Genomic DNA, 23,223 nt, shown 5'->3' with positions numbered 1-23,223 from the left:
TAACCTACAGATAGATACACATTAACCTACAGATAGATACACATTAACCTACAGATAGATACACATTAACCTACAGATAGATACACATTAACCCACAGATACACATTAACCTACAGATAGATACACATTAACCTACAGATAGATACACATTAACCTACAGATAGATACACATTAACCTACAGATAGATACACATTAACCCACAGATACACATTAACCTACAGATAGATGCACATTAACCTACAGATAGATACACATTAACCTACAGATAGATACACATTAACCCACAGATACACATTAACCTACAGATAGATACACATTAACCCACAGATACACATTAACCTACAGATAGATACACATTAACCCACAGATACACATTAACCTACAGATAGATACACATTAACCTACAGATAGATACACATTAACCTACAGATAGATACACATTAACCTACAGATAGATACACATTAACCTACAGATAGATACACATTAACCTACAGATAGATACACATTAACCCACAGATACACATTAACCTACAGATAGATACACATTAACCTACAGATAGATACACATTAACCTACAGATAGATACACATTAACCTACAGATAGATACACATTAACCCACAGATACACATTAACCTACAGATAGATACACATTAACCACAGATACACATTAACCTACAGATAGATACACATTAACCTACATATATACATTAACCTACAGATACACATTAACCTACAGATACACATTAACCTACAGATAGATACACATTAACCTACAGATAGATACACATTAACCTACAGATAGATACACATTAACCTACAGATATACATTAACCTACAGATACACATTAACCTACAGATAGATACACATTAACCTACAGATAGATACACATTAACCTACAGATAGATACACATTAACCTACAGATAGATACACATTAACCTACAGATAGATACACATTAACCTACAGATATACATTAACCTACAGATAGATACACATTAACCTACAGATATACATTAACCTACAGATACACATTAACCCACAGATACACATTAACCTACAGATATACATTAACCTACAGATAGATACACATTAACCTACAGATACACATTAACCCACAGATACACATTAACCTACAGATAGATACACATTAACCTACAGATATACATTAAGCTACAGATACGCATTAACCCACAGATACGCATTAACCCACAGATACACATTAACCCACAGATACACATTAACCCACAGATACACATTAACCCACAGATACACATTAACCCACAGATACACATTAACCTACAGATATACATTAACCTACAGATAGATACACATTAACCCACAGATAGATACGCATTAACCCACAGATACACATTAACCTACAGATACACATTAACCCACAGATAGATACACATTAACCCACAGATAGATACACATTAACCCACAGATACAGAGAGAGCTACCCTCCTGTATGTTTTAACTCCAACCCTAGTCTAGAACACCTGATGCTAATAATTAGTTGGTTGATAAACTGAATCAGGTTAGTTACAACTGGGGTTGGAGTTAAAACCTACAGGAGGGTTTCTCTCCAGGAACAGGGTTGGAGTTAAAACCTACAGGAGGGTTTCTCTCCAGGAACAGGGTTGGAGTTAAAACCCACAGGAGGGTTTCTCTCCAGGAACAGGGTTGGAGTTAAAACCTACAGGAGGGTAGCTCTCCAGGAACAGGGTTGGAGTTAAAACCTACAGGAGGGTAGCTCTCCAGGAACAGGGTTGGTGTTAAAACCTACAGGAGGGTAGCTCTCCAGGAACATGGTTGGAGTTAAAACCTACAGGAGGGTTTCTCTCCAGGAACAGGGTTGTAGTTAAAACCCACAGGAGGGTTTCTCTCCAGGAACAGGGTTGTAGTTAAAACCCACAGGAGGGTTTCTCTCCAGGAACAGGGTTGGAGTTAAAACCTACAGGAGGGTATCTCTCCAGGAACATGGTTGGAGTTAAAACCTACAGGAGGGTATCTCTCCAGGAACAGGGTTGGAGTTAAAACCTACAGGAGGGTAGCTCTCCAGGAACAGGGTTGGAGTTAAAACCTACAGGAGGGTTTCTCTCCAGGTACAGGGTTGGAGTTAAAAGCCATGTATGAGATATACATGATCCTTATAATCTCCACCTGGCACAGCCAGAAAAGGATTGGCCACCCCCCAGAGCCTGGTTCCTCTCTAGGTTTATAATCTCCACCGGGCACAGCCAGAAAAGGACTGGCCACCTCTCATAGCCTGATTCCTCTTTAGGTTTCTTCCTAGGTTTTGGCCTTTTTAGGGAGTTTTTCCTAGCCACCGTGCTTCTACATCTGCATTGCTTGCTGTTTGGGGTTTTAAATCAAATCAAAATCAAATCAAATTTATTTATATAGCCCTTCGTACATCAGCTGATATCTCAAAGTGCTGTACAGAAACCCAGCCTAAAACCCCAAACAGCAAGCAATGCAGGAAAAACTCCCTAGAAAGGCCAATACCTAGGAAGAAACCTAGAGAGGAACCAGGCTATGTGGGGTGGCCAGTCCTCTTCTGGCTGTGCCGGGTGGAGATTATAACAGAACATTGCCAAGATGTTCAAATGTTCATAAATGACCAGCATGGTCGAATAATAATAAGGCAGAACAGTTGAAACTAGAGCAGCAGCACAGTCAGGTGGAAGTTGAAACTGGAGCAGCAGCATGGCCAGGTGGACTGGGGACAGCAAGGAGTCATCATGTCAGGTAGTCCTGGGGCATGGTCCTAGGGCTCAGGTCCTCCGAGAGAGAGAAAGAAAGAGAGAAGGAGAGAATTAGAGAACGCACACTTAGATTCACACAGGACACCGAATAGGACAGGAGAAGTACTCCAGATATAACAAACTGACCCCAGCCCCCCGACACATAAACTACTGCAGCATAAATACTGGAGGCTGAGACAGGAGGGGTCAGGAGACACTGTGGCCCCATCTGAGGACACCCCCGGACAGGGCCAAACAGGAAGGATATAACCCCACCCACTTTGCCAAAGCACAGCCCCCACACCACTAGAGGGATATCTTCAACCACCAACTTACCATCCTGAGACAAGGCTGAGTATAGCCCACAAAGATCTCCGCCACGGCACAAGCCAAGGGGGGGGCGCCATCCCAGACAGGATGACCACAACAGTGAATCAACCCACTCAGGTGACGCACCCCCTCCAGGGACGGCATGAGAGAGCCCCAGCAAGCCAGTGACTCAGCCCCTGTAATAGGGTTAGAGGCAGAGAATCCCAGTGGAAAGAGGGGAACCGGCCAGGCAGAGACAGCAAGGGCGGTTCGTTGCTCCAGAGCCTTTCCGTTCACCTTCCCACTCCTGGGCCAGACTACACTCAATCATATGACCCACTGAAGAGATGAGTCTTCAGTAAAGACTTAAAGGTTGAGACCGAGTTTGCGTCTCTGACATGGGTAGGCAGACCGTTCCATAAAAATGGAGCTCTATAGGAGAAAGCCCTGCCTCCAGCTGTTTGCTTAGAAATTCTAGGGACAATTAGGAGGCCTGCGTCTTGTGACCGTAGCGTACGTGTAGGTATGTACGGCAGGACCAAATCAGAGAGATAGGTAGGAGCAAGCCCATGTAATGCTTTGTAGGTTAGCAGTAAAACCTTGAAATCAGCCCTTGCTTTGACAGGAAGCCAGTGTAGAGAGGCTAGCACTGGAGTAATATGATCAAATTTTTTGGTTCTAGTCAGGATTCTAGCAGCCGTATTTAGCACTAACTGAAGTTTATTTAGTGCTTTATCCGGGTAGCCGGAAAATAGAGCATTGCAGTAGTCTAACCTAGAAGTGACAAAAGCATGGATTAATTTTTCTGCATCATTTTTGGACAGAAAGTTTCTGATTTTTGCAATGTTACGTAGATGGAAAAAAGCTGTCCTCGAAATGGTCTTGATATGTTCTTCAAAAGAGAGATCAGGGTCCAGAGTAACGCCGAGGTCCTTCACAGTTTTATTTGAGACGACTGTACAACCATTAAGATTAATTGTCAGATTCAACAGAAGATCTCTTTGTTTCTTGGGACCTAGAACAAGCATCTCTGTTTTGTCCGAGTTTAATAGTAGAAAGTTTGCAGCCATCCACTTCCTTATGTCTGAAACACATGCTTCTAGCGAGGGCAATTTTGGGGCTTCACCATGTTTCATTGAAATGTACAGCTGTGTGTCATCCGCATAGCAGTGAAAGTTTACATTATGTTTTCGAATAACATCCCCAAGAGGTAAAATATATAGTGAAAACAATAGTGGTCCTAAAACGGAACCTTGAGGAACACCGAAATTTACAGTTGATTTGTCAGAGGACAAACCATTCACAGAGACAAACTGATATCTTTCCGACAGATAAGATCTAAACCAGGCCAGAACATGTCCGTGTAGACCAATTTGGGTTTCCAATCTCTCCAAAAGAATGTGGTGATCGATGGTATCAAAAGCAGCACTAAGGTCTAGGAGCACGAGGACAGATGCAGAGCCTCGGTCCGATGCCATTAAAATGTCATTTACCACCTTCACAAGTGCCGTGTCAGTGCTATGATGGGGTCTAAAACCAGACTGAAGCATTTCGTATACATTGTTTGTCTTCAGGAAGGCAGTGAGTTGCTGCGCAACAGCCTTCTCTAAAATTTTTGAGAGGAATGGAAGATTCGATATAGGCCGATAGTTTTTTATATTTTCTGGGTCAAGGTTTGGCTTTTTCAAGAGAGGCTTTATTACTGCCACTTTTAGTGAGTTTGGTACACATCCAGCGGATAGAGAGCCGTTTATTATGTTCAACATAGGAGGGCCAAGCACAGGAAGCAGCTCTTTCAGTAGTTTAGTTGGAATAGGGTCCAGTATGCAGCTTGAAGGTTTAGAGGCCATGATTATTTTCATCATTGTGTCAAGAGATATAGTACTAAAACACTTGAGCGTCTCTCTTGATCCTAGGTCCTGGCAGAGTTGTGCAGACTCAGGACAACTGAGGTTTGGAGGAATACGCAGGTTTAAAGAGGAGTCCGTCATTTGCTTTCTAATAATCATAATCTTTTCCTCAAAGAAGGAAGGCTGGGTTTCTGTATAAGCACTTGGTGTTGTTCCGGTTTTGGCCACTAGATGCCCCCATTGTGCTTTTTGACCCTTTTGTTTTCCCTTGTTTCCAGTTATTATTTGCACCTGTGCCTCGTTTCCCCTGATTGTATTTAAACCCTTAGTTTTCCCCAGTTCTTTGCTCTGTGTTTGAATGTTGGCACCCAGCCCCAGTGATGCTGTGAACATTTGTTGCTCCAGTTGGACTCTCTTGTGGTACTGTGTTTTTGTTCTTGTTTATTTATTGTTGATTATCTTTTGAGGCTTTTTTCTGCTGTACCTACCACCTTGTGGATTTACCTTTTTGACTTGGAGGATTACCTTTGTTCTCTTGGAATTACTTTTGGATTTATATTTTGCCCGAATAACTTTCCTTTTTACTTTATTAAAACACTGTCTCAAGTACTGCTGTGTCTGCCTCATCTTCTGGGTTCTGCCAACTATTCGTGGCTCAGTTTGCTAAGGGACTGTTTCTCACACCGGAGACCCGGGTTCGTAACCGGGTCCTGACAGGTGTCATCTGTTGTTAATATAATATATTCTATTTAGCAGACACTTATGAGCATAGATTTTATGTAGGGGTAGTCCTGGGAATCAAACCCACTGTCATGGTGTTGTAAAGCGATGCTCTACCAACAGAAGACTACGTAAAAAGGGATTTATAAATACATTTGACTGATCTGCATTGAACCGTGCTATTTTATTTGTCTCTAGGCACACTCACAACATGCAAACACCCACACAGTCATACTGACTCCACACCCACTTACAGTCATCATACCGCTACTCTGTTTATCATATCCTGATGTCTAGTCACCTTACCCCTATACAAACCGACTCAGAACTAGTTAAGACCAACTTGTTGCGGTCCTAGGTTCTGTTATACCATCTGGTATTGCTAGAAGCTAGATAACCTCAATTATCTTGTTACTTTAGCTATTTTTTTTGTTTGTTGCTGTACTTGTCCACAAGTCCTTTCATATGGAACAGCCTACCTGTTGGTCGATCACTGTGGTCTACTCTTTCTCATTTAAACAACTCCATTCATATGGAACAGCCTACCTATTGGTCGATCACTGTGGTCTACTCTCTCATTTAAACAACTCCATTCATATGGAACAGCCTACCTGTTGGTCGATCACTGTGGTCTACTCTTTCTCATTTAAACAACTCCATTCATATGGAACAGCCTACCTGTTGGTCGATCACTGTGGTCTACTCTTTCTCATTTAAACAACTCCATTCATATGGAACAGCCTACCTATTGGTCGATCACTGTGGTCTACTCTCTCATTTAAACAACTCCATTCATATGGAACAGCCTACCTGTTGGTCGATCACTGTGGTCTACTCTTTCTCATTTAAACAACTCCATTCATATGGAACAGCCTACCTGTTGGTCGAGCACTGTGGTCTACTCTTTCTCATTTAAACAACTCCGTTCTTCCATCACTCCAGTATCCCTGCACATTGTTAATATGGTACTGGAACTGACCCCGTATATAGCTTACCTACTTTCTCGTGTTCTTCTGAATTCAATTAATTGATGTTCTACTTGACCTTGTTATTAAATACTGCATTGGAAAGAGCAATCAAAGGCATTACACTATACTAACGCACGTGACGACAACTAGAAACATTTGACAAATGCATCCAACATTTATTTTTCAAATAACATATTCAATGAATGTCTACATACGGACCGATACATCCATCACAGTAACTGAACAAAATGTTAGCCCTGCCTGCTTCCTCCACGTTGGCGAAGTCTGTACACAGAGAAGGATCCAACAAGTCTCCGATCTGGCAACGTCCCTCCTCCCGCTATTTCACCGTAATTGGAACAATTAGAGAAGCAGTTCTCTGTTAACAATGGAACTGCCTCCCAAAAACTATGAAGTCTTTATATGGACCAATCCCTTACGGTTTACCAAGGATACACCAGCTCCTAAATCTGGACAGGTCAACAGCGATACTAGCATCTGTTGAAGACTATGGAAGTCCTACTGAATACTGGTACAATATACATACACCGCTTGGACGCTTGTGTCTCAGCGTCAAGAGTGATGGTGAGTTCAGTGGTGACGAACCACTTCAAATTGTACAGAGGACAGCGTCATCTTTTAACTCTGGTCCAGGTGGTTGATGTGCAGCTCAGCATCAGAAAGAACCAACTAAAAAGGGGGGTTGAAATGTGCATCTCAGCATCAGAAAGCCCTGGACCAGAGCTAGACCCTTGTTGCATAAAAGATCAGAAAGCCCTGGACCAGAGCTAGACCCTTGTTGCATAAAAGGTGTCTGATGTTATTACATACATTCAATCTGTCACGAAGGGTGAAATGGAGAACCATGATCTGGCACATCTTCTCCCTGTTTTAACTCCTTAAATCTCCCTCACCTACTCGGCCGGGCCCACCAACCCGTTTTCTACAATCTCACCTTCAGTCAATTCACTCTGGCCTGGACACACTCATTCTCTCATTTAATTCCTCCTCACCTCTCAGTACCCTGCTACTGAACACACTTCCTCCTCATCCACCTGTCCCCCCCGCCAGCCAAACTGTACACCCTTCTCTCTTCATCCCCCTCCTTCCAGAAATCAATGGGGAAAAGCTCCTGCTTTTCAATTACCAGGAGGTTCCTGTTGCTGTGCCAACCCCCTCCCTCTCCTCGGATAGCTCCTCCCTCTCCTCGGATAGCCCCTCCCTCTCCTCGGATAGCCCCTCCCTCTCCTCTAATAGCTCCTCCCTCACCACTAATAGCCCCTCCCTCTCCCATAGCTACTCCCTCACCACTAATAGCCCCTCCCTCTCCCATAGCTCCTCCCTCACCACTAATAGCCCCTCCCTCCCCCATAGCCCCTCCCTCTCCCATAGCCCCTCCCTCACCACTAATAGCCCCTCCCTCTCCCATAGCCCCTCCCTCACCACTAATAGCCCCTCCCTCTCCCATAGCTCCTCCCTCACCACTAATAGCCCCTCCCTCTCCCATAGCTCCTCCCTCACCACTAATAGCCCCTCCCTCTCCCATAGCCCCTCCCTCTCCCACAGCCCCAGATATAGGACTGGGTTGTTGATCTGATGAAATGATGCAAAATGTTTTTAATGTTGTCCATTTTTATTAGATGTCGTGGAAGACTTGTTGTTAATGTTGTAATTCCAGTAAAAATTATATAACCCATTTTGAACAGCAGAGCAGGTGGTGTTTTATGACAGACAGAAATAAATATATCTATTAAAAAATGTAACATGAAGCCGCATCTCTCCATTACACAAACACACATCATATATGTAAGAGATAATCAATGAGGGCTGTGTGTTCTATGGAAAATAATTAACGACGTGAAAAAGTGCGTTCCCACGACGTGCTAGCAGAGTGGACTTAATGCAATTCCGTGGGAGGTTATTTTCCAGAGAACGCATATAGCCCCCCCCCCCCCACGAGTTGATTATCCCTTCGATACCATGGCTGTAATTGAACACATTTGCGGGTAGAAATTGTGTTCAACGTCCACTGAAGAAGCTAGCAAGTTGACCGGATAGCTACAGTAGTTGCTGTGGTAACCAAAACAGACAGACTTGCTAGTTTAGCGAACCAAACTATCAGTCCTAGTTTGCTATGATGAAGAATTGAATTCAACACTGCCAATACTGTTCTCAATTTGACTTTTGATTTCAAAAGCACCTTAAACCAAACATGTAAGAGTGAACGAAAGTCATTGAATTCAACCGTGCTGATATACCATGCGTTATAGGGAAGTAAAGCACGCTCTAGAATTCTCTTCAAAACCCAATCAGAAACGACTATTCAACAATGAGATGGTATGTCCTATTAAACTATAGTATCCACACATCCAAGATTCTTCAACATGATTTACAGATGACTTCTTAAATACATTAGAAATTGGGGATTGTGTTCAGCAGGCACGTAACAGAAGAAAACGGCTGAAAACAGAGAGGTACTTCTCCAACTTGTCCAATAACAAACTCTCATTTACTTTTTTTTTGTTGGTGGGGGGGGGGTTTACGAAATGATTTAAAACGTTTAGTTACGGTGTGCCCTGATGAACACGACCCGGGTAAATTATCACATTTGAGTATATTATATATATTAAAAAAAAAAGCAGAGTTGAATCAATGTTCAAAGAGCAAGTGTAAAAAGGCACGTTATGTCATGTTACTCCGACCGACCGAGCTTCTCGTCGCTAAGAATGTGTCTGTCTGTCTAAACAGCAGCAGCTATAACACAGCTCAGGTTAGATGGATGAGGCCATAGAGCCCATAGTTAAACCGGTAACAGGTTCAGAGCTGAGGGAGGTGAGAGGCCAGCCGGGGAGAGAGACAGGGATGGGGGAGGTGAGAGGTCAGCCGGGGAGAGAGACAGGGATGGGGGGGTGAGAGGTCAGCCGGGGAGAGAGACAGGGATGGGGGAGGTGAGAGGCCAGCCGGGGAGAGAGACAGGGATAAGGGAGGTGAGAGGCCGACCGGGGAGAGAGACAGGGATGGGGGAGGTGAGAGGCCAGCCGGGGAGAGAGACAGGGATGGGGGAGGTGAGAGGCCAGCCGGGGAGAGAGACAGGGATGGGGGAGGTGAGAGGCCAGCCGGGGAGAGAGACAGGGATGGGGGAGGTGAGAGGCCAGCCGGGGAGAGAGACAGGGATGGGAGACACTGCAGCAGGGAGGTGAGAGGTCAGCCGGGGAGAGAGACAGGGATGGGGGAGGTGAGAGGTCAGCCGGGGAGAGACAGGGATGGGGGAGGTGAGAGGTCAGCCGGGGAGAGAGACAGGGACTCATGCAGGGGCAAGATGTGCATCAGCACTTTGTGGAAGTTTAACCAGGGATTATGGTTCCCTATAAGAGATTAGAGGTCAGCGGAGAGGTGAGAGGTCAGAGGAGGCTGCTGGGTGGGAAAGTTAAGAGAATCGACTCTGGATGAGCAGTGCCTCTACAAAGATGGAAGCAGGGATTCTGTAGAGGCCGAGAGGAGATGGGGAGGAGCAGGGGACAGTCCAACAGGCTTCAGAGAGGGTCTCAAAGCAGGGGACAGTCCAACAGGCTTCAGAGAGGGTCTCAAAGCAGGGGACAGTCCAACAGGCTTCAGAGAGGGTCTCAAAGCAGGGGACAGTCCAACAGGCTTCAGAGAGGGTCTCAAAGCAGGGGACAGTCCAACAGGCTTCAGAGAGGGTCTCAAAGCAGGTGACAGTCCAACAGGCTTCAGAGAGGGTCTCAAAGAGACACTGTGGATGACATACCAGAATGGGGTGGGGGGGGGAGACACGCTTCGCCACAGTCCCTGAGCATGACGTACAAACCAACTGGACAAGCACCAGGTGAGAAAGGATACAGTCCAGTTTCTCTTCCTGGAAAGAGGATGGAGGGATGAATGGATATAGTTTTCCAGGAATTCAACGGATGGAATGTGAGTGGCGGGAGGGGACGGGACAGGGGAGGGGGACGGGACGGGGGACGGGGTAGGGGGACGGGACAAAATAAGTGCAACTCTACTTGTCTTATAGCTTTAATGCGATGCGTACTGACAGCTTCTTTCCTAGTTTGTCTGCTTCTTCTTCTTCTGGTAGTTACTTAGAAACGTGTGCTCTGTCCCGTAGTAACAGATGGATAGAAGGTAGGTGACTCAGAATTCCCAGCTGTTCTAGAAATCCCGATTGGAAGTATCCAGGAATCAGGAAGAAATAAGTAGTAAGTCCGGAATCCTTCAAATAGGATTTCAGGGAAATCAGGGCTTTTTTTTGTAGGGGGGGGGGGGGGGTAGTTATCTGCAGTTTGCAACACTAGAAAACGGTTGAGGAGGAAGAGGAGGGTCATTTCTGATTAGCGAAGAAGGCCTTGGTTTCTCCGCAGGTGGGGTTGGTACACAGTGGGCAGCGCAGGGTGAGCTGACGGGAGCAGGACTCGCCTGACCTCAGGTGGGTTTGGACCAGGTCTGCCAGAGCCTGAGAGAGGAGGGTCAAGGGTCAAAGTTCAGTTCATTTGTCATATATATACACACACATATATATAAAAATAAATGCTTACCCATAAGCGACCTCACCATAAACAAAATGAACACCTCCAAAAATAAATACATAGTACGCAGAGGAGCCCGAGTGACGGGGCCGAGTGACGGGGCCGAGTGAGGGGGCCGAGTGAGGAGCCCGAGTGAGGGGGCCGAGTGAGGGGGCCGAGTGACGGGGCCGAGTGAGGGGGCCGAGTGACGGGGCCGAGTGACGGGGCCGAGTGACGGGGCCGAGTGACGGGGCCGAGTGACGGGGCCAAGTGACGGGGCCGAGTGACGGGGCCGAGTGACGGGGCCCGAGTGAGGGGGCCGAGTGAGGAGCCCGAGTGAGGGGGCCGAGTGAGGGGGCCGAGTGACGGGGCCGAGTGAGGGGGCCGAGTGACGGGGCCCGAGTGAGGAGCCCGAGTGAGGGGGCCGAGTGAGGAGCCCGAGTGAGGGGGCCGAGTGAGGGGGCCGAGTGAGGGGGCCGAGTGACGGGGCCGAGTGACGGGGCCGAGTGACGGGGCCGAGTGACGGGCCGAGTGACGGGGCCGAGTGACGGGGCCGAGTGACGGGGCCGAGTGACGGGGCCGAGTGAGGGGGCCGAGTGACGGGGCCGAGTGAGGAGCCCGAGTGAGGGGGCCGAGTGAGGAGCCCGAGTGAGGGGGCCGAGTGAGGGGGGCCGAGTGACGGGGCCGAGTGACGGGGCCGAGTGACGGGGCCGAGTGACGGGGCCGAGTGACGGGGGCCGAGTGACGGGGCAGAGTGAATGGGCCGAGTGACGGGGCCGAGTGACGGGGCCGAGTGAGGGGGCCGAGTGAGGGGGCCGAGTGAGGGGGCCGAGTGAGGGGGCCGAGTGAGGGGGCCGAGTGACGGGGGCCGAGTGACGGGGCCGAGTGACGGGGCCGAGTGACGGGGCCGAGTGACGGGGCCGAGTGACGGGGCCCGAGTGAGGGGGCCGAGTGACGGGGCCGGGTGACGGGGCGAGTGACGGGCCGAGTGACGGGGCCGAGTGACGGGGCCGAGTGACGGGGCGAGTGCGGGCGAGTGACGGGGCCGAGTGACGGGCAGAGTGAATGGGCCGAGTGACGGGGCCGAGTGACGGGGCCCGAGTGAGGGGGGCCGAGTGAGGGGGGCCGAGTGAGGGGGCCGAGTGAGGGGGCCGAGGTGACGGGGCCGAGTGACGGGGCCGAGTGACGGGGCCGAGTGACGGGGCCGAGTGACGGGGCCGGAGTGACGGGGCCGAGTGACGGGGCCGAGTGAGGGGGGCCGAGTGACGGGGCCGGGTGACGGGGCCGGGTGACGGGGCCGAGTGACGGGGCCGAAGTGACGGGGGCCGAGTGACGGGGCCGAGTGACGGGGCCGAGTGACGGGCCGAGTGAGGGGCCGAGTGAGGGGCCCGAGTGACGGGGCCGAGTGAGGGGCCGAGTGAGGGGGCCGAGTGAGGGGGCCGAGTGAGGGGGGCCGAGTGAGGGGGCCGAGTGAGGGGCCGAGTGAGGGGGCCCGAGTGAGGGGGCCGAGTGAGGGGGCCGAGTGAGGGGCCCGAGTGAGGGGCCCGAGTGACGGGGCCAGGACGGGGGCCGAGTGACGGGGCGAGTGACGGGGCCGAGTGACGGGGCCGAGTGACGGGGCCGAGTGAGGGGGCCGAGTGAGGAGCCCGAGTGAGGAGCCCGAGTGACGGGGCCGAGTGAGGGGGCCGAGTGAGGGGGCCGAGTGAGGGGGCCGAGTGAGGGGGCCGAGTGAGGGGCCGAGGTGACGGGGCCGAGTGACGGGGCCGAGTGACGGGGCGAGTGAGGAGCCCGAGTGACGGGCCCGAGTGACGGGGCCGAGTGAGGGTGAGAGGGCCGAGTGAGGGGGCCGAGTGACGGGGCCGAGTGAGGGGGCCGAGTGAGGAGCCCGAGTGACGGGGCCGAGTGCCGGGGCCGAGTGAGGGGGCCGAGTGAGGGGGCCGAGTGACGGGGCCGAGTGACGGGGCCGAGTGACGGGCCGAGTGAGGGGGCCGAAGTGACGGGGCCGGGTGACGGGGCCGAGTGACGGGGCCGAGTGACGGGGCCGAGTGACGGGGCCGAGTGCCGGGGCCGAGTGACGGGGCCGATGACGGGCCGAGTGGAGGGGGCCGAGTGAGGGGCCCGTAGTGACGGGGCCGAGTGAGGGGGGGGCCGAGTGAGGGGGCCGAGTGAGGGGGCCGAGTGAGGGGGCCGAGTGAGGGGGCCGAGTGAGGGGCCCGAGTGAGGGGCCCGAGTGACGGGGCCGAGTGACGGGGCCGAGTGAGGGGGCCGAGTGACGGGGCCGAGTGAGGGGCCGAGTGACGGGGCCGAGTGACGGGCCGAGTGAGGGGGGCCGAGTGAGGAGCCCGAGTGAGGAGCCCGAGTGACGGGGCTGAGTGAGGGGGCCCGAGTGAGGGGGCCGAGTGAGGGGGCCGAGTGAGGGGGGCCGAGTGAGGGGGCCGGAGTGACGGGGGCCGAGTGATGGGGCGAGTGACGGGGCCGAGTGAGGAGCCCGAGTGACGGGCCCGAGTTGACGGGGGCCGAGTGAGGGTGAGAGGGGCCGAGTGAGGGGGCCGAGTGACGGGGCCGAGTGAGGGGGCCGAGTGAGGGGGCCGAGTGACAGGGGCCGAGTGAGGGGGCCGAGTGAGGGGGCCGAGTGAGGGGACGAGTGAGGGGGCCGAGTGAGGGGGCCGAGTGGGGGGCCGAGTGAGGGGCCCGAGTGACGGGGCGAGTGACGGGGCCGAGTGAGGGGGCCGATGAGGGGGCCGAGTGAGGGGGCCGAGTGAGGGGGCCGAGTGAGGGGGCCGAGTGACGGGGCCGAGTGAGGGGGCCGAGTGACGGGGCCGAGTGAGGGGCCGAGTGAGGGGCCGAGTGACGGGGCCGAGTGACGGGGCCGAGTGACGGGCGAGTGAGGGGCCGAGTGAGGGGGCCGAGTGAGGGTCGGAGTGACGGGGCCGAGTGAGGGGGCCGGAGTGAGGGGCCCGAGTGACGGGCCGAGTGAGGGGCCGAGTGAGGGGGCCGAGTGAGAGTGGGGGCCGAGTGAGGGGGCGAGTGAGGGGGCCGAGTGAGGGGCCCGAGTGACGGGGCCGAGTGAGGGGGCCGAGTGAGGGGCCGAGTGAGGGGGCCGAGTGAGGGGGCCGAGTGAGGGGGCCGAGTGAGGGGGCCGAGTGAGGGGGCCGAGTGACGGGGCCGAGTGAGGGGGCCGAGTGACGGGGCCGAGTGACGGGGCCGAGTGACGGGGCCGAGTGAGGAGCCCGAGTGAGGGGGCCGAGTGACGGGGCCGAGTGACGGGGCCGAGTGACGGGGCCGAGTGAGGGGGCCGAGTGAGGGGGCCGAGTGAGGAGCCCGAGTGACGGCCCGAGTGAGGGGGCCGAGTGAGGGGCCCGAGTGACGGGGCCGAGTGAGGGGGCCGAGTGAGGGGGCCGAGTGACGGGGCCGAGTGAGGGGGCCGAGTGAGGGGGCCGAGTGAGGGGCCCGAGTGACGGGGCCGAGTGAGGGGGCCGAGTGAGGGGGCCGAGTGAGGGGGCGAGTGATGTGAAGTGCGGGGACGCGTGACGGGGCCGAGTCGAGGGGGCCGAGTGAGGAGCCCGAGTGAGGAGCCCGAGTGACGGGGCCGAGTGACGGGGGCCGAGTGACGGGGCCGAGGACGGGGCCGAGTGACGGGGCCGAGTGACGGGGCCGAGTGAGGAGCCCGAGTGACGGGCCCGAGTGACGGGGCCGAAGTGACGGGGCCGAGGGAGGGGGCCGAGTGAGGAGCCCGAGTGAGGAGCCCGAGTGACGGGGCTGAGTGAGGGGGCCGAGTGAGTGGGCCGAGTGAGGGGGCCGAGTGAGGGGGCACGAGTGACGGGGCCGAGTGACGGGGCCGAGTGACGGGGCCGAGTGACGGGGCCGAGTGAGGAGCCCGAGTGACGGGCCCGAGTGACGGGGCGAGTGAGAGCGTGAGAGGGCCGAGTGAGGGGCCGAGTGACGGGGCCGAGTGAGGGGCCGAGTGACGGGGCCGAGTGACGGGGCCGAGTGACGGGGCCGAGTGACGGGGCCGAGTGACGGGGCCGAGTGACGGGGCCGAGTGAGGGGCCGAGTTGAGGGGGCCGAGTGACGGGGCCGAGTGAGGGGCCGAGTGAGGGGGCCGAGTGAGGGGGCCGAGTGACGGGGCCGAGTGAGGGGCCGAGTGAGGGGGCCGAGTGACGGGGCCGAGTGAGGGGGCCGAGTGACGGGGCCGAGTGAGGGGGGCCGAGTGAGGGGGCCGCGTGAGGGGGCCGAGTGACGGGGCGAGTGACGGGGCCGAGTGACGGGGCCGAGTGACGGGGCCGAGTGACGGGGCCGAGTGACGGGGCCGAGTGAGGGGCCGAGTGAGGGGGCCGAGTGACGGGGCCGAGTGAGGGGCCCGAGGTGAGGGGCCCGAGTGACGGGGCCGAGTGAGGGGGCCCGAGTGAGGGGGCCGAGTGAGGGGGCCGAGTGAGGGGGCCGAGTGAGGGGGCCGAGTGACGGGGCGAGTGAGGGGGCCGAGTGACGGGGCCGAGTGACGGGGCCGAGTGAGGGGCCCGAGTGACGGGGCCGAGTGAGGGGGCCGAGTGAGGGGGCCGAGTGAGGGGGCCGAGTGACGGGGCCGAGTGACGGGGCCGAGTGAGGGGGCCGAGTGAGGGGCCGAGTGAGGGGCCGAGTGAGGGGGCCGAGTGAGGGGGCCGAGTGAGGGGCCCGAGTGAGGGGCCCGAGTGACGGGGCGAGTGACGGGGCCGAGTGAGGGGGCCGAGTGAGGGGGCCGAGTGACGGGGCCGAGTGACGGGGCCGAGTGACGGGGCCGAGTGACGGGGCCGATGACGGGGCCGAGTGAAGGAGCCCGAGTGAGGAGCCCGAGTGACGGGGCTGAGTGAGGGGGCCAGAGTGAGGGGGCCGAGTGAGGGGGCCGAGTGAGGGGGGCCGAGTGACGGGGCCGAGTGATGGGGCCGAGTGACGGGGCCGAGTGAGGAGCCCGAGTGACGGGCCCGAGTGACGGGGCCGAGTGAAGGGTGAGAGGGCCGAGTGAGGGGCCGAGTGACGGGGCCGAGTGAGGGGGCCCGAGTGAGGGGGCCGAGTGACGGGGCCGAGTGAGGGGGCCGAGTGAGGGGGCCCGAGTGAGGGGGCCGAGTGAGGGGGCCGAGTGAGGGGGCCGAGTGAGGGGCCCGAGTGACGGGGGCCGAGTGACGGGGCCGAGTGAAGGGGGCCGAGTGAGGGGGCCGAGTGAGGGGGCCGAGTGAGGGGGCCGAGTGGAGGGGGCCGAGTGACGGGGCCGAGTGAGGGGGCCGAGTGACGGGGCGAGTGAGGGGGGCCGAGTGAGGGGGCCGAGTGACGGGGCCGAGTGACGGGGCCGAGTGACGGGGCCGAGTGACGGGGCCGAGTGAGGGGGCCGAGTGAGGGGGCCGGTGAGGGGGCCGAGTGACGGGGCCGAGTGAGGGGAGCCGAGTGAGGGGCCCGAGTGACGGGGCCGAGTGAGGGGGCCGAGTGAGGGGGCCGAGTGAGGGGGCCGAGTGAGGGGGCCCGAGTGACGGGGCCGGAGTGAGGGGGGAGGGCCGAGTGAGGGGGCCGAGTGAGGGGGCCGAGTGAGGGGCCGAGTGAGGGGGCCGAGTGAGGGGGCCGAGTGACGGGGCCGAGTGAGGGGGCCGAGTGACGGGGCCGAGTGACGGGGCCGAGTGACGGGGCCGAGTGAGGGCCCGAGTGAGGGGGCCGAGTGACGGGGCCGAGTGACGGGGCCGAGTGACGGGGCCGAGTGAGGGGGCCGAGTGAGGGGGCCGAGTGAGGAGCCCGAGTGACGGGGCCGAGTGAGGGGGCCGAGTGAGGGGCCCGAGTGACGGGGCCGAGTGAGGGGGCCGAGTTGAGGGGGCCGAGTGAGGGGGCCGAGTGAGGGGGCCGAGTGAGGGGCCGAGTGAGGGGCCCGAGTGACGGGGCCGAGTGAGGGGGCCGAGTGAGGGGGCCGAGTGAGGGGGCCGAGTGACGGGGCCGAGTGACGGGGCCGAGTGAGGGGGCCGAGTGAGGAGCCCGAGTGAGGAGCCCGAGTGACGGGGCCGAGTGACGGGGCCGAGTGACGGGGCCGAGTGACGGGGCCGAGTGACGGGGCCGAGTGACGGGGCCGAGTGAGGAGCCCGAGTGACGGGCCCGAGTGACGGGGCCGAGTGACGGGGCCGAGTGAGGGGGCCGAGTGAGGAGCCCGAGTGAGGAGCCCGAGTGACGGGGCTGAGTGAGGGGGCCGAGTGAGGGGGCCGAGTGAGGGGGCCGAGTGAGGGGGCCGAGTGACGGGGCCGAGTGACGGGGCCGAGTGACGGGGCCGAGTGACGGGGCCGAGTGAGGAGCCCGAGTGACGGGCCCGAGTGACGGGGCCGAGTGAGGGTGAGAGGGCCGAGTGAGGGGGCCGAGTGACGGGGCCGAGTGAGGGGCCGAGTGACGGGGCCGAGTGACGGGGCCGAGTGACGGGGCCGAGTGACGGGGCCGAGTGACGGGGCCGAGTGACGGGGCCGAGTGAGGGGGCCGAGTGAGGGGGCCGAGTGACGGGGCCGAGTGAGGGGGCCGAGTGAGGGGGCCGAGTGAGGGGGCCGAGTGACGGGGCCGAGTGAGGGGGCCGAGTGAGGGGGCCGAGTGACGGGGCCGAGTGAGGGGGCCGAGTGACGGGGCCGAGTGAGGGGGCCGAGTGAGGGGCCGAGTGACGGGGCCGAGTGACGGGGCCGAGTGACGGGGCCGAGTGACGGGGCCGAGTGACGGGGCCGAGTGACGGGGCCGAGTGACGGGGCCGAGTGAGGGGGCCGAGTGAGGGGGCCGAGTGACGGGGCCGAGTGAGGGGCCGAGTGAGGGGCCCGAGTGACGGGGCCGAGTGAGGGGGCCGAGTGAGGGGGCCGAGTGAGGGGGCCGAGTGAGGGGGCCGAGTGAGGGGGCCGAGTGACGGGGCCGAGTGAGGGGGCCGAGTGACGGGGCCGAGTGACGGGGCCGAGTGAGGGGGCCCGAGTGACGGGGCCGAGTGAGGGGGCCGAGTGAGGGGGCCGAGTGAGGGGGCCGAGTGACGGGGCCGAGTGACGGGGCTGAGTGAGGGGGCCGAGTGAGGGGGCCGAGTGACGGGGCCGAGTGAGGGGGCCGAGTGACGGGGCCGAGTGACGGGGCCGAGTGAGGGGGCCCGAGTGACGGGGCCGAGTGAGGGGGCCGAGTGAGGGGGCCGAGTGAGGAGGCCGAGTGACGGGGCCGAGTGAGGGGGCCGAGTGAGGAGCCCGAGTGAGGAGCCCGAGTGACGGGGCTGAGTGAGGGGGCCGAGTGAGGGGGCCGAGTGAGGGGGCCGAGTGAGGGTGAGAGGGCCGAGTGAGGAGCCCGAGTGACGGGGCCGAGTGAGGGTGAGAGGGCCGAGTGAGGAGCCCGAGTGACGGGGCCGAGTGAGGGTGCCGAGTGAGGGTGCCGAGTGAGGGTGAGGGGGCCGAGTGAGGGGGCCGAGTGACGGGGCCGAGTGAGGGTGAGAGGGCCGAGTGAGGGTGCCGAGTGAGGGTGAGGGGGCCGAGTGAGGGTGAGAGGGTCGAGTGAGAGGGTCGAGTGAGAGGGCGAGTGAGGAGGGGCCGAGTGAGAGGGCCGAGAGGGGGCCGAGTGAGGGGGCCGAGTGAGGGGGCCGAGTGAGGGGGCCGAGTGAGGGTGAGAGGGTCGAGTGAGGGGGCCGAGTAACGGGGTCGAGTGAGGGTGAGAGGGTCGAGTGAGGGGGCCGAGTGAGGGTGAGGGGGTCGGGTGAGAGGGGTCGAGTGAGGGGGCCGAGTGAGGGTGAGGGGGTCGAGTGAGGGGGCCGAGTGAGGGGGTCAGAAAGAGAGAGACGGCCTTTTAGGGGGGAGGGAGGGATAGGCCAATCCCTTTGTTGACCATCTGTCCCCCAGGGATTTCTTCCCAGCTCAGCTCAGCTAGCTGGGGTCCTGCTCGGTCTGAGTAGCACTACCCACGGGCCTCTCTCCCTCCCTCTCCAAACGAACCTCTCACAGATAAGAGGTCATGGAGGGGCTGCTGTTTCAAAACGCCTCTCTGAACATCTTTGATTCCAGCACTAACTGTTAAAGTCTCGGCCATCTCTCGGGAGTCAGAGCGAGAAGCCGTACGTGCCCAGTATTTGCTTGGTACTCACATTGGGGATATTGATCAACACTGACGGACGGGGTGCTTTATCCAACGCTCGGGCTGTTACACATCCAGGTAACACACATTGCTAAAGTCATTTTTGATGGTCAGAAAGAAAATGTGGCTGATTTATGAGACGCATAGAAAATGTAGAAAACATGATTATTATTGTGAGAGGAATGGATGTAAACTTCATTATGTTAAATATGTAAATGAGTAGCCTTTTATTAATGCTATTGTGACACCTGGTGTTTTCTTATAGCCATGTGAGAGACGTAAACCTCCATCACCTCCAGCTATCTGAGCAGCTAACCGATCGCTGCAGCTGTACATAGTCTATTGGTAAATAGCCCCACCCTTTTCACCTACCTCATCCCCCATACTGTTTTTATTTATTTACTTTTCTGCTCTTCTGCACACCAATATCTCTACCTGTACATGACCATCTGATCATTTATCACTCCAGTGTTAATCTGCAAAATTGTAATTATTTGCCTACCTCCTCATGCCTTTTGCACACATTGTATATAGACCCCCCCTTTGTTTCTACTGTGTTATTGACTTGTTAATTGTTTACTCCATGTGTAACTCTTTGTTGTATGCTCACACTGCTATGCTTTATCTTGGCCAGGTCGCAGTTGCAAATGAGAACTTGTTCTCAACTAGCCTACCTGGTTAAATAAAGGTGTTCTCAACTAGCCTACACCTGGTTAAATAAAGGTGTTCTCACCAGCCTACCTGGTTAAATAAAGTGTTCTCAACCAGCCTACCTGGTTAAATAAAGGTGTTCTCAACCAGCCTACCTGGTTAAATAAAGGTGTTCTCACCAGCCTACCTGGTTAAATAAAGGTGTTCTCAACCAGCCTACCTGGTTAAATAAAGGTGTTCTCAACCAGCCTACCTGGTTAAATAAAGGTGTTCTCAACCAGCCTACCTGGTTAAATAAAGGTGTTCTCAACCAGCCTACCTGGTTAAATAAAGGTGTTCTCAACCAGCCTACCTGGTTAAATAAAGGTGTTCTCAACCAGCCTACCTGGTTAAATAAAGGTGTTCTCAACCAGCCTACCTGGTTAAATAAAGGTGTTCTCAACCAGCCTACCTGGTTAAATAAAGGTGTTCTCAACCAGCCTACCTGGTTAAATAAAGGTCTTCTCAACGAGCCTACCTGGTTAAATAAAGGTGTTCTCAACCAGCCTACCTGGTTAAATAAAGGTGTTCTCAACCAGCCTACCTGGTTAAATAAAGGTGTTCTCACCAGCCTACCTGGTTAAATAAAGTGTTCTCAACCAGCTACCTGGTTAAATAAAGGTGTTCTCAACTAGCCTACCTGGTTAAATAAAGGTGTTCTCAACTAGCCTACCTGGTTAAATAAAGGTGTTCTCAACTAGCCTACCTGGTTAAATAAAGGTGTTCTCAACTAGCCTACCTGGTTAAATAAAGGTGTTCTCAACTAGCCTACCTGGTTTAAATAAAGGTGTTCTCCACTAGCCTACCTGGTTAAATAAAGGTGTTTCTCAACTAGCCTACCTGGTTAAATAAAGGTGTTCTCAACTAGCCTACCTGGTTAAATAAAGGTGTTCTCAACTAGCCTACCTGGTTAAATAAAGGTGTTCTCAACTAGCCTACCTGGTTAAATAAAGGTGTTCTCAACTAGGCCTCTCACATGGCTAGGCCTCTCACATGGCTAGGCCTCTCACATGGCTAGGCCTCTCACATGGCTAGGCCTCTCACATGGCTAGGCCTCTCACATGGCTAGGCCTCTCACATGGCTAGGCCTCTCACATGGCTAGGCCTCTCACATGGCTAGGCCTCTCACATGGCTAGGCCCTAGCCATGTGAGAGGCCTAGCCATGTGAGAGACGTAAACCTCCATCTTTATGGAATGTTCTGCCTAGCCATGTGAGAGGCGTAAACCTCCATCTTTATGGAACTGTCTGCCTAGCCATGTGAGAGACGTAAACCTCCATCTTTATGGAATGTTCTGCCTAGCCATGTGAGAGGCCTAGCCATGTGAGAGGCCTAGCCATGTGAGAGGCCTAGCCATGTGAGAGGCCTAGCCATGTGAGAGGCCTAGCCATGTGAGAGGCCTAGCCATGTGAGAGGCCTAGCCATGTGAGAGGCCTAGCCATGTGAGAGGCCTAGCCATGTGAGAGGCCTAGCCATGTGAGAGGCCTAGCCATGTGAGAGGCCTAGCCATGTGAGAGACGTAAACCTCCATCTTTATGGAATGTTCTGCCTAGCCATGTGAGAGGCGTAAACCTCCATCTTTATGGAACTGTCTGCCTAGCCATGTGAGAGACGTAAACCTCCATCTTTATGGAATGTTCTGCCTAGCCATGTGAGAGGCCTAGCCATGTGAGAGGCCTAGCCATGTGAGAGGCCTAGCCAAGCCATGTGAGAGGCCTAGCCATGTGAGAGGCCTAGCCATGTGAGAGGCCTAGCCATGTGAGAAGGCCTAGCCATGTGAGAGGCCTAGCCATGTGAGAGGCCTAGCCATGTGAGAGGCCTAGCATGTGAGAGGCCTAGCCATGTGAGAGGCCTAGCCATGTGAGAGGCCTAGCCATGTGAGAGGCCTAGCCATGTGAGAGGCCTAGCCATGTGAGAGGCGTAAACCTCCATCTTTATGGAATGGTCTGCCTAGCCATGTGAGAGACGTAAACCTCCATCTTTATGGAATGGTCTGCCTAGCCAATGGTCCACGCCGTCCCTAGGAAGGGTGCCTCACTTGAGTGAGTCACAGACGTGATCTTCCTGTCCGGTTTTATTATTTGACCCTGCTGGTCATCTATGAACAGTTGACATCTGGCCATGTTGTTATAATCTCCACCCGGCACATCCAGAAGAGGACTGGCCACCCCTCATAACCCTGGTTCCTCTCTAGGTTTCTTCCTAGGTTATGGCCTTTCTAGGGAGTTTTTTCCTAGCCACCGTGCTTCTACACCTGCATTGCTTGCTGTTTGGGGTTTTAGGCTGGGTTTCTGTACAGCACTTTGAGATATCAGCTGATGTACGAAGGGCTTTATAAATAAATTTGATTTGATTGATTGGAAACCTATGGTTTCCCTGTAAGAACAGAGAATGAAGGGTTATGGGTAAAGATGGTAAACATTAACTAACAGCTGGATTGAGCTGATGGAAGACACCTATAAGTAGAGTGACAGTTTTCCATCCTTTCTTTTGGATTTCATTAGCACGTTGCCACTCATCATTTTGTACTTTGGGATGTGACCATTTGTTTTGTTGCCATTCATAACACCTGGAACATGTTTAGCCTCATCTGGAATTACAATGCCGTATTTTAACCACTTGAATCTGTGGGACACACAATTTAGGCTCTACAGAAGAGAAACTCTTAGTCAGTAACACACGTTAGCTAACGATGCTACAAAACACTTCAACAGTTTGTAATCTGAAGGCAGCAGCGTTTACAATGAATAAATTTAATTATTAAATTAATAATCTGAGAAGGACCAGGACTTAAAACCGCCTGGAATAGTTTCCACGGAACAAGATTTACATGTGTAAAACAAGGCAGGGGCAAGTACAACAAAATGTAAGTTGGCGCTTTTGCTAAGGATGACATATGACCCCGTATGTATAAAGTGAAGAAAACTGTTTCAATATATATATATGATATATCAGATTGCCTCTTACCTGGAAAACATATTGGGTTTGCACATTCCAGAAGTTCAGCCCGTATCTGATGTTTTTCTACGCGCACACTGTGAGAGAACATAGGACTTGGTTAACATCTGCACCACGAAAGGCGCAGGAAGGAAAATAGCAACAGTAAGACGGTGGAACGGGTGTACTTTGAATACTTCAATAGGGTAGACCTAAGGATCCACAGACAAACAACAACATCAACCTACTGAAAACCATGTCCTCCTTAAGAAGAAGCAGAGAGAACGGGGGGGGAGGGAGAGAGAGAGAGAGACGGGGGAAGGGAAGAGAGAGAGAGACGGGGGAAGGGGAGAGAGAGAGAGACGGGGGGAGGGAGAGAAGAGACGGGGGAGGGAGAGAGAGA

At 55.2% G+C, this 23,223-nt stretch overlaps 1 protein-coding gene across 1 annotated transcript in view; it reads right to left on the bottom strand.

The window, feature by feature from the left end:
* Window positions 1-8,209: 8,209 nt before the first annotated feature.
* fech (ferrochelatase) overlaps window positions 8,210-23,223 on the bottom strand; it is a gene marked incomplete in the record, with an annotated part of 31,494 nt that continues 16,480 nt past the window's right edge. The window contains 1 exon segment of the mRNA XM_031803075.1: window positions 8,210-11,065. Within this exon segment, the coding sequence (XP_031658935.1) occupies window positions 10,934-11,065 (132 nt within the window).

This window comes from Oncorhynchus kisutch, linkage group LG23 (assembly GCF_002021735.2).
Source record: "Oncorhynchus kisutch isolate 150728-3 linkage group LG23, Okis_V2, whole genome shotgun sequence".
Lineage (NCBI taxonomy): Eukaryota > Metazoa > Chordata > Actinopteri > Salmoniformes > Salmonidae > Oncorhynchus > Oncorhynchus kisutch.
The sequence above is the reverse complement of the archived record's forward strand: the minus strand, read 5'-3'. Positions and strand labels throughout refer to the sequence as shown.